Source organism: Eptatretus burgeri, chromosome 11 (assembly GCF_056783735.1).
Source record: "Eptatretus burgeri isolate ZD-2024b chromosome 11, Ebu_testis_v1, whole genome shotgun sequence".
Classification (NCBI taxonomy): Eukaryota; Metazoa; Chordata; class Myxini; order Myxiniformes; family Myxinidae; genus Eptatretus; species Eptatretus burgeri.
This window is the reverse complement of record NC_140971.1, coordinates 8,844,662-8,859,458: the sequence shown is the minus strand read 5'-3', so window position 1 is coordinate 8,859,458 and position 14,797 is coordinate 8,844,662. Positions and strand designations below refer to the sequence as shown.

The 14,797-nt window shown below is 44.2% G+C and overlaps 1 protein-coding gene across 1 annotated transcript; it reads right to left on the bottom strand.

Annotated features, from left to right (window-relative positions):
- Positions 1-763: 763 nt before the first annotated feature.
- Positions 764-12,891, bottom strand: LOC147016458 (claudin-1-like). Its single transcript, XM_085845129.1, has 5 exons — positions 12,665-12,891; positions 3,674-3,912; positions 2,925-3,089; positions 1,703-1,787; positions 764-1,044 (listed from the first exon to the last, which is right to left on the bottom strand). Exons 2-5 carry the CDS (start codon positions 3,894-3,896, stop codon positions 870-872), a joined length of 648 nt encoding a protein of 215 aa, XP_085701255.1. The 5' UTR covers positions 3,897-3,912; positions 12,665-12,891; the 3' UTR covers positions 764-869.
- Between the last annotated feature and the right edge of the window lie 1,906 nt (positions 12,892-14,797).

Genomic DNA, 14,797 nt, shown 5'->3' with positions numbered 1-14,797 from the left:
AATTCACATTGTCAACACCTTTATTTATAACATTAGAAAAAACAAAGGTTTTGGCCAAGTCAAGTCTATAAGGCAGAGGTTAGTATCCAAATCTTCATTGAGAAAGCTGCAGCTTACTTACACAAAGCAACAAAACGACATTGGCCGGTCACGGACTTTGCGCAACACAAAAAGGCCCCAATAGTAGACACGAGGTCAACGAACAAAATTCCTCATTAGAACGGGTCTAAAAGGTGCTCAGGTTAACCTGAGCACGCCTTTTGTGTTGACAAATGGACTTGGGGAAGAGGGAGGACATAGTGGTATAAATTGGGGGTAGGGGGAGGAATAGAACGGTGTGGATGAAAACCTGCAAAAAACGATTTGTAAAAAATAAAAGAAAAACAGCAAATCACCTGCAAATATTTAAAAACCCAAAGTAGCGAGAGAGAGAGAGAGAGAGAGAGAGAGAGAGAGAGAGAGAGAGAGAGAGAGAGAGAGAGAGAGAGAGAGAGAGAGAGAGAGAGAGAGAGAGAGAGAGAGAGAGAGAGAGAGAGAGAGAGAGAGAGAGAGAGAGAGAGAGAGAGAGAGAGAGAGAGAGAGAGAGAGAGAGAGAGAGAGAGAGAGAGAGAGAGAGAGAGAGAGAGAGAGAGAGAGAGAGAGAGAGAGAGAGAGAGAGAGAGAGAGAGAGAGAGAGAGAGAGAGAGAGAGAGAGAGAGAGAGAGAGAGAGAGAGAGAGAGAGAGAGAGAGAGAGAGAGAGAGAGAGAGAGAGAGAGAGAGAGAGAGAGAGAGAGAGAGAGAGAGAGAGAGAGAGAGAGAGAGAGAGAGAGAGAGAGAGAGAGAGAGAGAGAGAGAGAGAGAGAGAGAGAGAGAGAGAGGTATTAAAACATCAAACAAATTCCCTGTTGCTTCTTGGGCCACTATTTGGCTGAGTAACGGGACGCGATCTGGGTGGTTTGCTCGATTGTGGTTTCGACGTGCAGGAACAACACAAGAACGATCCACCCAGGAGAACGAGGCAGGAGCCAGCGAAGCCCACGAACACGGCGGAGCCGATCTCGTACCTGGAGAACACGCAAACGGGTCGGGTCGGTCATAAGCCGGATTGGTTTAACAACTGTTCACAAAACTGAGCCACGTCACTTTAAAATAACAAGATTGAGAATCAAAAGGTTCAATATACCCTAACCACTTCCCCCCTACCCCACCTGGAGGAACTTTTGCCTTGATATACTCCAAAAAATAAATTAAATAAATAAATCCATTCACGAGCCTCCACCTTCACACGTTCAATATACTTCTGCAAACATGGCTGCAGAGGAAGCTTTACATCATTTTCATGTTTACATTTCTTAGTGATAATAAGTATTCCTGAAAGATTGAGGTTCATATTTTAAAAACAAATTTGTGAACCGATCAATGAGACAGCTTTCTTTCAAAAAACAAAAATAAAAAAACACTATCAGGGCTGCTGGAGACCTTCAAACTCAAAATGCCAGTGTGGAACCAGCGACTGGACTATCATCGCCACGGTCTCCTAACGGAAAGGTTCGGTGGGGTCCGACAGCTGTGAGAAAAACTGGAAGACTCTGGAAAAAGTTAGACAATCCCATTACGAACCCGAGCAGTCAAACCTGCATTTAGTCTGCATACATCAGGCGATCTCCGCCGTGGTCAATTTATGACGATACAAGACCATCATACATACATAAACAGACTTACCGGGCTTGAACGGGAGTGTAAAGATCATAGAAGGCTTGGATGATACGGTGGGTATAAAAGGACACGGCAATAAGGCAGGCAAGACCTGAAATTACAAACAAGGAAAACGATTGTGTTACGAATCAGAGGCAGGAATGTACCGCAGATGTAATGAGGAAATAACAAGTAAAAAGAGACATAAAATGTCATAGCCCCTGTTGTTTTAGAAATTGTGCTGTATGCGGGTAAAGGGCTAGCCCACATTTATTTACAACTAAAATGGCCGCCAGTCTACCAGTCGGCCGTCGTTGATCAGATCACAAAATAAAGCGAGCTGCACGTGTAGACCACCATCGGCTGTGCTTGTGCCAAGTTTGAACAAAATCCGACCATGCATGTCTGAGAAATGGTTGGGGGATACATTTAAGTAACAAAATGGCCGCCAGTCGGCCATCTTGGATTGGATTTTGAGGAAAAAAAAATGAGGTGCAGATGTAAGCCATCATTCATTATGTGTGCCAAGTTTGAACAACATCAGTAAATGCATGTCCGAGAAATGGTTGAGGACAATCGATACCAGGGTTTTTGTGTTTTATTTATTTATTTATTTTTAACAAAAATGGCCACCGGTCTACCAGTCGGCCGTCTTTGATCAGATCACAAAATAAAGTGAGGTGCATGTGCATGCCGTCGTGTACTGTGCTTGTGCCAAGTTTGACCAAAATCAGACCATGCATGTCTGAGAAACGGTTGGGGGATACATTTAAGTAACAAAATGGCTGCCAGTCGGCCATCTTGGATATTTTCTCAGAAATAAATGACAAGCATAAGTAAGACGTCATTCGTTACGTGTTCGCCAAGTTTGAGCAAGATCGGTGAAGGCATGTCCGAGAAATGGTTGAGGACGTGTTCGACTCCGGGGTTTTATTTATTTAACTAAAATGACCACCGATCGGCCGTCTCTGATCGCATCGCAAAACAAAAATGATGTGCTTATGTATGCCATCATATGTTGTCTTTGTGTCAAGTACGAATAAAAATTGGGCTTATACATGTCTGAGATATGGTTGAGGATGCACGCACGCACGCACGAAAAGCGAGACCAAATCCATAAGCCCCCTTTCGGACTAAGTCCAACAGGGAGGCTATTAATAACAATGACCAGGCTAACCACCACCAACAAATTGCCATGTCACACCAACACCACAGGATACCTCACCCTGTAATCACCACCCAAACTAACCTCCAACAATTAAGACCACACCACCAATAATGGCAACACGACCCTTTGTGACCTCGTTGTCACTCATCATGCGTGTGCACTTCATGCCCACAATTGCGACGCAAATACCAATGAAACAGAGTAAGGCCGAGACGACCATCAGCGCTCTCGCGGCTTGGAGAGAACCTGGGAGAGGGAGGGGGGGGGTCGGCGGAGGGAGGGATTATATATACAGTACATACATATATTACACATTTATACTTTTCTTTCCATTTTATTTATTTATTTATTTATTTATTTTTAACACGTTGTCTTCAATTTCTCACAAACACTTAAAACTCGTTGGAACCTGTCAGTGCTGCATGCCAGGTGGGCAACGGATTGAGCCGGTATCCAAACACCCCTGCACATCCTCAATACATGGGGCCAATCTCCAGATGCCACCAGACATTGGGGGCTCTGACACGCCAATTATGTGAGAGGCCAAAAATCATTCGTGGTCGTGAAAGAGTTGCCACCTCTTTGGAGTTATCCATGAGCAAAAATCGTGATACAATACAATTATATATATATATAGATATATATATATATATATATATATATATATATATATATATATATATATATATATATATATATATATATATAGATATAGTTTAAAAAAATTTGTCATCCAAGGCACTACCATTTCATAGACTACCTTGCCACAACAATCATTAGCTCCACACAGACGCTCAGTCTTATTAATCCATCCAACATCTGAGGCTCACCGTCAAGATTGAGTAGAGAGTCATAGACCTTGCACTGGATCTGCCCCGTACTTTGAGATGCACAAGACATCCACAGTCCTTCATAGATCGATATGGCCGTAATAATGGAGCCCGAACCATACGCGGATCGTTTCCATTCGGGCATGGCCGTGGATGCGATCACCCCCAACCAGCCGAAGAGGGCCAAGGTAAACCCCAAAAGCTGGAATCCGAGATTTGCCATCGTCGATTACCTTAATCTGCGTGTGAGAGACAAAAACAGAGGAAGAGCTGTTCATCTTGCCAAAGGCTGAAAAACCCAGCAAGTTTAAACCAAGGAATGAAAGAATCATGCAATTCAGAACCAACGAGGACAATACATTTGGTTAAAATGATGTAATCTATATAATAAAAACCGAAAAACACGGTAGACAGGTAAAGCCGCAAACGAACAAAACAAACAAAAAAAAAAAAAAACGCATTCAGTGGGCATTTTTGTCATTAATCACGGTGTACCAATTATGGTGTCACCCATTGGTGATGGGAGAGGGTATTACAAATCAGCTGTGGAGAGGACTTGAAATGTTGCACTGTACACGTGTCATAGCGCTAGTACTTCACTGACCTCCCTGCCAGAGGGAGGGGGTATTTCATACAAGTACCATCCTGGGATACCCTACCTCAATTCCTTGCGATTCCCCCATCTCATTCATGCATGTTTACATTTTGAATGAATAAAAATAATAAAATAAACAAGAGCTCAAGTGAGCACAATATATGCCCGAACAAAAAAGTATATACAGAATTGTGCTACTACATGGAAAGCAGCATCCTGGTTGCCATGGCAACCACTTTAGATGACGAACGTATGTCGCAACACACCGTCTCCATAGTCTGTACCTATGTACCAAATATGAAAGTGAAAACTTTGGGAGTTAAAGTGCGGACAGGAACGGACGGACCGACCGGTATCACATAATACGTCACGATATATATATATATATATATATATATATATATATATATATATATATATATATATATATATATATATATATATATATCGGGTGTATAAAAAGTGTTTACAACTTTCACGGCATATAATGCAAAAAAGGTACATCACACAAACATCCGTCAGGCTTTATTTACAGCATACACGAATCTACCCAAAGTGTGGGTAAACTGCCAGCAACATGATCATTTGTAATGAATACGCATCATCTTACCTCCGTCTGCATTCACTGTAACCTTCAACAAGAGAGATTCAATTTGCAAGAATAAATTAAATAAATAAATTAGCTTTCAGATTTTTCAACGGCAGTAACTGTATATTTTTAAGGAGCGCATTCGTGGGGTCGATTGGTGGCGTTTGGTTAACTCCTAATGGGAAACAAACACTCAGGCTTTCATGACGTCATAATCACAAGGCCACAAAGGATCTGCAGGGTTCACTGGAGGCAGTACAGTTTCTCATGTTCTCATGTCCCAATGGTTCTTGTTTCCAGACCTATATGTTCATCCAGTTATTTATTGTTCCCCTTCCAATAACCCCCATCCTGGTTAAATGCTGAAAAATCCCAGGCTTACACTCACCCTTCCCCCGACCCCACATGTACTCCCTCTCCCGGAACCCCATTCCTGAGACCTTTCGATCACACTTTTCCCTCCAGAGCTTGAAGCAGGTGGTGAAACACCATCATGTCATCCACCATCCCTACCAGGAATGTTTACACACTAATTAACCTAACTCCCTTCCTTGCAGATTAGTTTCCTCACCTCTTCGGAAGAGGTGAGGAAACTAATCTGCAAGGAAGGGATTCTGCTGGAAGAGGCTCTTCCTCTTCCCGCCTGGTCATTCCCTTGGTGTCCAACTGTGGGTTGACCCACATTCATCTTGCTATTCCATGGGCCTCCAGCATATGCATATATATATATATATATATATATATATATATATATATATATATATATATATATATATATATATATATATATATATATATATATATATATATATATATATATATATATATATATATATATACACATCATTGCACTTACCTTGTGTAGGACTTCTTGGGTGGCTTTATGCAGCTTCTTCGGCTCGAGGAGTGTGGGAGGGGTCCAATTATATATACAATGAAACCATCCAATAATTCTCTGTTCAATCCTGCTTTTCCTTTCAATTTTCCCCAAGTTAGTGGTTTAGTTCAATGGAATGCTCGTTTCCGTGAAGGATTGAGTCAGTCTGCATCAGCGGGCAAGTTAAGTGATGATGGATTTTAATCCACAAAAAGTTGATAATACCTTGTTAACTTCCATAGAAAGTGAGGTACGGCTGGAATTGAGCGTTAGCAATTCTGCAAACTTTTACACAAATGGCCAATGGTGAGGTCCGCTGATCATAGCCGGATGTGAAGGTTGTGATGACCCAATAGAATGCTTGGCACCATTGATGCAAGTTTTTGAATTTGTCAAAAGAATAAAATCTGAAACTCGCACGCCCAACAAGGCCCAATGAGAAATTCCACAAACAATCTATTTATTGTCTCCAAGCAGCTCAAATACCGAGGCAACTTAAACCTTCATACATGAGTCATTGGTCATCAAATTAAACAATCTTTAAACTGATGTTTCCCTGAAATTTATTGTCTGCTCGTAATCCAAGCCTCAGCATTCTGACCAAATTCAGGTTCACTGCTCACATACAGTCGTGGCCAAAAATATTGGCACCTTTGCACTTTTTTCAAATAATGCTCCATTTCTTCCAGAAAATTGTTGAAATTAAAAAAAATCTTTGGGTGTCCACAAATGTCTTTCTTTGGTTTGAAGTGGAACAAAACTTTAAAAAAAAAAAGTAGAATTTTTTTTTTTAAACTAAATCTCAGCTTATTCTGCACAGAAATCCTAAAATGGCCTTGACAATATTATAGGAACCTTTTAGAAGTTGTTAGAAATAGTTTGATTTGAAGCAGGTGATTCTCCTTTACTTTGGACTTGAACTCACCTATGGTGAGTTGCAGGTACCTGCAATAGAAAAAAAAAATCACTCCTTCAACCAGTTTGAATAGAGAAAAGGAGTCATTCTGCTGTTTTGTGTCACGGTGTGTACTACAATGAGCATGGAGAAAAATAAAACCAGAGAATCGTCTGAGGTCAGAAACAAGAATGTAGCCAAGCATGGACAATCTCAAGGCTAGAAGTTCATCTCCAGAGACGATGATGTTCCTGTGTCTGCCGTACGCAATGTTCTCAGGAAGTTTAAATCCCATAGCACTGTAGCAAACCTCCCTGGGTGTGGCCACAAGAGAAAACTTGATCGAAGATTGCAGCGAAGGATTGCACCCAGGAGGACTCCACGAGAGACAGAGAGACAGAGAGACAGAGAGACAAACGCCCAACTGGAGTTTGCCAAAACACACCTGCACAAGCCAAAATCATTCTGAGAGACTGTCCTGTGGACAGAAGAGACCAAATTAGAGCTTTTTGGTAAAGCACATAATCTCTGTTTACAGAAAACAAAATGAAGCCATCAAAGAAAAGAACACCTTCCCTACAGTCAAACATGGAGGAGATTCAGTGATGTTTTTGGGGTTGCTGTGCTGCCACTGGCACTGGATGCCTTGAATGTGTGCATGGCATCATGAAATCAGGAGATTACCAAGGAGTTTTGGAGCGCAATGTTCAACCCAGTGTCAGAAAGCTGGGTCTCCATCGAAGGTCATGCAGCAGGACAATCACCCCAAACAAAAACACTGGACTGTTCTGAAGTGGCCAGCAATGAGTCCAGATATAAATCCCATTGAACACCTGTGAGGAGATCTGAAAATAGCAGTTGGGAGAAGGTACCCTTCAAATCTGGGAGAACTGGAGCAGTCTGCACACAAAGAGTGGGACAAACTGCCAGTAGAGAGGTGCAGGAAGCTCATTCATGGATATAGGAAGTGCTTGACTGCAGTTATTTTGTCCAAAGGCTGTGCTACCAAATATTAAGTCGAGGGTGTCAATAATTTTGTCAATGCCATTTATTTTTATTTTCTGATTTAAAAGGACACATTAAGTTCTGAATCAAAAACAAAGGTTCTGTAATATTAGCAGTGAAATATAGAATTGTGGAAGCAAAATACTTTCATCAATTTCAACTTATTTTTCGAGAAAATTGTGAGTTATTTGAAAAAAAAACAAGTACAAATGGTGACAATATTTTTGGTCACGACTATGTCATAGCTCTTCGCTCCTTCGGTATTACCTCCACAAGGGCTCACCTAACTCATTTATCCTACTTCTCTCGACTGTGGAATCACTTTTGATCAGCCAATCTCATTCCTCACTCCTTTTAAAAATGGTGAACAGTCATCTCGTTTTATATCCCCCATTGCTATTGCTAATTAATTTCGACTCGCGTCACCTGGCAGGATAGCCAAGGGGTACACACACACACACACACACTCGCCTGGGTTTGAATCCCGACCCAGCGATAGACGTCATCCCAGCGTTTCACAGGCAAGTTGGATCATCAAATGTGTGTGCCGTCCCACGGACGTGAAACTGGTGCCCTGTCTACCGGCATTAGTTGGTGGACGTTAAAAATCCCACAGAATCGTTTGCAAAGAGTAGGCGAGCTATCGCCAGCACCTTGAATGAATTAGAACTTCCTGTTGGAACCAACAGGAGGCACTACATCACCAGCACAGCCGCAGGTATACGACATGATTGAATTAATTTCTCTTCTGTCCTCCACTATCCAATCCTGTCTGCCCCCATTTTTGACTATCGACTCGTTGGTCAGCGTGCGTTTGCCAACTCGGGCCTCTCGATTCCCTCGTCCTGTCGATGTCCCTACTCTTGTTGCCTTTGTGTTAGTTCTCCATTTCTATATTCCCTTGTAATGGCAGCCTCATTGCTGCACATCCCCCATCATATTTTCCATTTGCCTTGGGCTGGGAAAAAAAAAAAAGAGCGTCTGCTCCGAGTCTGGAAGGTCGTTGGTCCAAACCCCAGTCGAGTCATACCAAAGACTAAACATGGTACGTGCTGCTTGTTTGTTTGACTTTGAGCATTTTTTTTTAAGAAAAGGAAAAGAGCATGGAGAATCCCCATAGAATGGAATCCATGGGGAGGAGGAAATTCCTTGTGAGGAAATGCCCTGCTGAGTGCGGTTAAAAGGGCGATGCAATTGTTGTGGCGTCGCTGGTACCCACAACCGAGTCGTGACGGCATCCCGACCCCATCCCACCCCTCCCTCCAAGCTCAGGGGCTGTACTTCTTGTCTCAGTTGAACGTCGTGTGTTCCACTACAAGCCTGAGATCATGTTAAAAAGACAAAAATAATTAAAAAAAAAATTAAAAACCTTCAAAGATACATATGCCTGGTGTTGGCTCAGTGGTTAGGGTGGCGGCTTGGGATCCGAGGGTCCTGAGTTCAAGCCTCGTTTCCCACTGAACTAATTCACCAGGGGGTTGACTCAGCCTGCCATCCTTCCGAGGTCGGCAAAATGCATACCAGCTTGCTGGGATGACCGAGTCATTCAAGTATCCTGCGTCAGAGTGGCAACCTGTCCAGGATTGTGCCCAATAGCTAAGGAGACTGCTTCGGCAGCACCAACGCTCTGTACAGAGTATGGTCCCAATGGAAAGATACGATTCAAATTCTCTCCGAAGAGTTTATACAAATTACACGCACGGCGAAGGCACAAACAGACATTGTACTTCTACAACGAACCACAAGGATGGTCAACAAAGAATTCGAACCTGGCTTTGGATTATCGCGAGTCATTGGATTTTGATGAGAATGCCAGACAGGCAAACCATGTGATCATTGTATGGGATGACGTCATTTTGAAAAGGACATCTTCCCGTCACACAAAACTGTTCAAGTTGTTTAACATGTGATGAAGGAACATTGTTAAAGATAAAAGGGGGGCATCCATCAAATCACGCTTTTGATTCAAAAGTTACTTTAGAAATTGAACACCTGTACGAGACGACGACTTGAGAATGTTTGTAATAAATACAAACAAACAAAGCAATCCCATTGGCTCAACTAACATGTCCTCTAAACAGTCGTGACGTGTTCGTAGCTTTTCGTTTCACCCCGTTGCAGAGAAACTGCATTCCGCACGCCCACGGTGGTTACGCCATGTTCGGGTCGACGGCACTCGTGTCAAGGTGCAAAATCAGGTGGAAACATTCCACAAACGAAGCACGTATTGGCCTTACTGACACCAACCAAACTCCTTCACACCCCAACATTCCAAATATCTCACCATCGTGGGAAGACCTTGGCATGAATTCCCGATCAGATTGACGAGGTGAGATACATGACGAGCCAAGCACCGCGCCACACCCTCCATCCAACGAAGCGCGAGCTTGCTATTCGCAGTGTACGTCAATCAGTTTTCATGAAAATATACGAAAGTTCAAGTTCTCTGGAACTCAAAAAGCTCACATCAAGCTCAACAGGATTTCAAGCCTGACCACCACCACCACCACAACCACAACCACATCCACCATATCCTATTTCCATTGGCAAGGAACTTTACTATACCTTCCAAGACCCTGTTCTTACAATTCCTCTCCTTGTGCCACGATGCACCCATTTATGGTCGTCACACAATGTTCTCCCATTGTCCTGCTCTTCCATGAGCCTCGACACTTGTATTTAAAATTAATTAATTAATCAAGTTACCCCCTCACTGTGGCCAGAAGACTTCATTGGAATTTTTTTTTTCAGTTCCACCGCTTTCCTGAAGTTCCTCTTTATTCACAACCATTTTGTGCACGCGCAACCTTTTGGCCACTTCGTCTCATTTCATCGTTCCTTTGTCATTGCCACAAAGCTTAAGCACCATGTTCCAAGAAATAATAATAATTTTTTTTTTTTTAAATCACTTTTTGATTATCCAAACCTCCAACAAACATCTCATGTACTTGTTAATCTTTCCCTTTCCAGCACCCTTGTGTTTAAGCGAGGGCGGTTATTCTTCCATGTCTCATACTGACCATGTCGTTTTGCCAAGTCAAGGCAGACAGCACGGTTGATGTGAATGTGGTCCTCTTGGGTGGTGACCCATGGCAACAACACACAATGGCTACAAAATCATTGTCGTCGTTTTTCCACCACCACCGACACTCCCTACACCACATGAGTGGTTTGTTTACAGCACTCTTGCTTTAGATCCCCCTCCACTTCCAAATCCATGAACACATTGCACACTCCCCTTTTGGGTGGTGGGCCGCGGTATTACCTCGAGCACGAGATCCCACAAACTTGAGCCTCATCCATGGGCTTATGGTTAGGTGTGATCGACTCGATCAGCCCATCTACCGTTCTGCAGGACGAAGGCTGTGAAGACCTCCCTCCCTCAAAACAGTCGACACCGCTCTTCTCTCGATGAAAGGTGAGGTCGCATTGTATTCCAGGAAACTTTTGATTTCATCTCCATCTCATCGATGGACCACCTCTGCTTCTTCCAGGGCCTTCTCCTTGTTGCCAGTTCTCGCTACATGTCCAGGACAGTAGATTGTGACCATAATGTTGAGGAAGTTTACCATCCCGTCAATTTGTTCTCCTCCTTGTCCCCTCGAAGCCAATACACCATCTCCGCACGGTTCATTGAGTGGTGAGAAATATTTTGCTCCATCTTTGTTTGAGACCATGTTGCACTATCGTAAGTCATCGCTGAGTGAACATCCACGGTAGACCTTCGTCTTCAGACCCAAGGGCTGTGTGGTTTCCATACAATTGTTGGCATTTCCCAAATGCCATCTTACGAGTATGCCTCTACTTCCGTAAAAGTGATCCGTATCCATTTTTACGAGTTTTCCGAGCTCGATGAAATTGCTGAGTTTCTTCAATCTTCATTTTCCTCCCCATTGTGGTCAAACATTCATGTTGTATTTGGCTGGGGGTGCATCCAATCAAATCAATCAATCAGATTTAGGAAATGCTGAAAACGCTTCAAAAACAACCTGCAGACCTCGTCCTGGGCAGAACATTCGCAGCAGCTGCTGAAACTCGACGGCGGTTGAGACGTTGCAAAACAAACCACAGGTCACGTTCTACCATCCGTGCAAGAAGCAAACTCCCACGATGCCAGGACAGCTGATGTTGCAGTTTCAGAGGAAAGAAGAGGAGAGTGAGGACGGTGGTTCGGTGAGGGTCTTTCACTCGGAGTGGTCAATGCGTGGAAAGGTTGTAAAAGCAGAAACTATGGATATGTTTGAAATTGAGTTGGACATCTATCTAGTCGGGGTGGGGGGGGGTGGGGTGGGATGCCCCAGAGCCCCCTCGCAGGACACGTCTCTGCTGCTTGTGGTAGTGATGGATACGTTTGTACAACCCCTCCCCACCATTGATGACGTTCCTACACCTCTGCAAGCTACAATAACAGCTTCCTCCTGTGTTTTAGCTCCTTGTATTAATAAAAATAAATAAATCTCCAGCCGAAATGGAACTAATGGGAAAAGGTCGAGAGAGAGGGATGGTGGGTCTCATGCACACACGAACACATACAATGGAAGGTTCTCCAGAAAAAAAAAAATCCATCAATAAATGGAACAGAAGAAGCTCAGCACAAATTAAATAATGTTACAAAACAAAAAGAATTCCCCCAAAAAAATCAGGTAAATCCTTCATATTGGTTCATTAACTCACCTGGAGGACGTGAAAACGAGTTAATGAGTTAATAAAATAAATAAATAAATAAACATCCCAAACTCACACACCTGTCCAAGGTAGGTCGGGAGGTTGAGTTTAAATTTCTCACCTTCAGATAAGATAATAATCAACCACGTATCTCAATGTCAGGTACCACCAAGCTTTAAAACGTCACCTGTCCTTTTAAAAGGTCTTCCTCAAAGCTACAACAACCAATCACACATCAACAACAACAACAACCCACAACTAAACAACCAAGTTCGAGTCGTGGGGGGGGGGGAGGGGTAGGAGTAAAGTGTGACCTGGTCCAACAACCTTCCCTCCATTTCCCTGCGGAACATGAAGCAACTCACCTGCACCGATCGTCCTGTCGTCCTGTCCTTGCTGATCACCGCCGGTCACTGTCGTCACGCACGAACCAGGTACGGTCACACACCTCAGGCCTCTTAACGACGAGGTGAGGATTTAAAAAGTGCCTCTTTGACTCTCGATCAACCGAGAATCGCGCTACCGACTCGCCACGACCACACCTGTGTTCGGGTGGAGACACGCAGCGATTGGGGGAACGGAGGTCACGTGATCAAAAATGATAAGTCGACCGGACCGGTGGGCGTAGTGACGTCATCGCCGCTGCGTGGGGGTGTGATTCACCTGCACGTTGGTGCTTTGAATTTGCCCGTAAATAGGGACATCCCCATCACGGATGCCACAACTACAGTACAACTACAGTACAGGTGGAGGTGGAGGTGGAGGTGGAGGTGGAGGTGGAGGTGGAGGTAGGAGATCCAGACGAACTGGAATTTCAACATTGTACAGGGCGGTCCGAAAGTCACGTTACCCCTCCCCATTGTTAACTATTGGTTGTTAATGAAACTATTTTGATATACCGGACAGGTTTATAACGAATTAATCAGTCTTGTATCTCCGACTGATTAATTGTTGTAATCGCTGCCGTGTTATAAAACCTGTACATTTATATTAACGAGTTCAACTACCAATGGTTAGTTAATACCGGGGAGTGGTAATGGGACTTTCGGACCACCTTGAAGGTGGACCAGACAAGTTATTAATTAAAATGGAGGTTTCATCAAATGTTTCACCCATCACCCATCACCCATCACCCATCACCCATCACCCATCGCTCGTGTCTTGCCCATCATTTCAGCACAAGTTCCAGGAAAAGTCTTAGATTGCTCTTCCACAATGTTACTTTTCCCAGGTCCAGGTGTTCTGTGGACATGGTGTGTTCAGGTCCAGGTGTTTCTGTGGACGAGGTGTGTTCTTGTCCAGGTGTTTCTGTGGACGTGGTGTGTTGAGGTACAGGTGTTCTGTGGACATGGTGTGTTCAGGTCCAGGTGTTCTGTGGACGAGGTGTGTTCATGTCCAGGTGTTTCTGTGGACGTGGTGTGTTGAGGTACAGGTGTTCTGTGGACGTGGTGTGTTGAGGTACAGGTGTTCTGTGGACGTGGTGTGTTGAGGTACAGGTGTTCTGTGGACGAGGTGTGTTCAGGTCCAGGTGTTTCTGTGGACGAGGTGTGTTCATGTCCAGGTGTTTCTGTGGACGTGGTGTGTTGAGGTACAGGTGTTCTGTGGACGAGGTGTGTTCAGGTCCAGGTGTTTCTGTGGACGAGGTGTGTTCATGTCCAGGTGTTTCTGTGGACGTGGTGTGTTGAGGTACAGGTGTTCTGTGGACATGGTGTGTTCAGGTCCAGGTGTTCTGTGGACGAGGTGTGTTCAGGTCCAGGTTTTTCTGTGGACGAGGTGTGTTCAGGTCCAGGTTTTTCTGTGGACGAGGTGTGTTCAGGTCCAGGTGTTTCTGTGGACGAGGTGTAAGATGGACGTACGGCCTTGATGGGCCCCGTGACCCTCCAAGGGGTTTCCTTGTGTGTTGTTACAAGTTGGGAGCTTCACGTGAAGTTTGGAGGCCATTTACTTATTACGTACGCTCGAGGGAGGAGCTGAATTCAGAAAGGGTGAACCCAGAGAAGGAAAGGGAGAGAGGACGAGAGAAGAGGAGGGTGTGGAGGAAGGAGAGGAGTTCGGAAGATATCGGAGTTGGGGGGAGGGAAGGGACGTGTCACGTGTGTATGGCGCGGGGCACGAAGGGGTGGAGGGAGTGGAGGAGTCCTAAAAAATCTGCATATTTGCGTTCGTACTAAGTAGATGACCAATGACAAACGACTTGCGCAGGATCCATCTATTTTTCCGTACGCAAATACTGCGAGGTGTTTGACCCTGCACTACGTACGTCACGTGCACACCCCCTTTATACCCCAATCTCCCAAATTAATTTCCCCTTCGTTCTCATTCCCCCAATCGTCCTCCACCTTCACAAACCTCCGTCAACCTCCCTTCCCCTTTCATCCGTTTCGTCCCCACCCCCCGCCAACTCCCTCTGCGTACGTAATAAATAGACGACACGAAAGGCAGCGAGCTCGTGACGAAGAACACACTGTCGTTGATGAAAGTTCCAGTTTGAGAGTTTC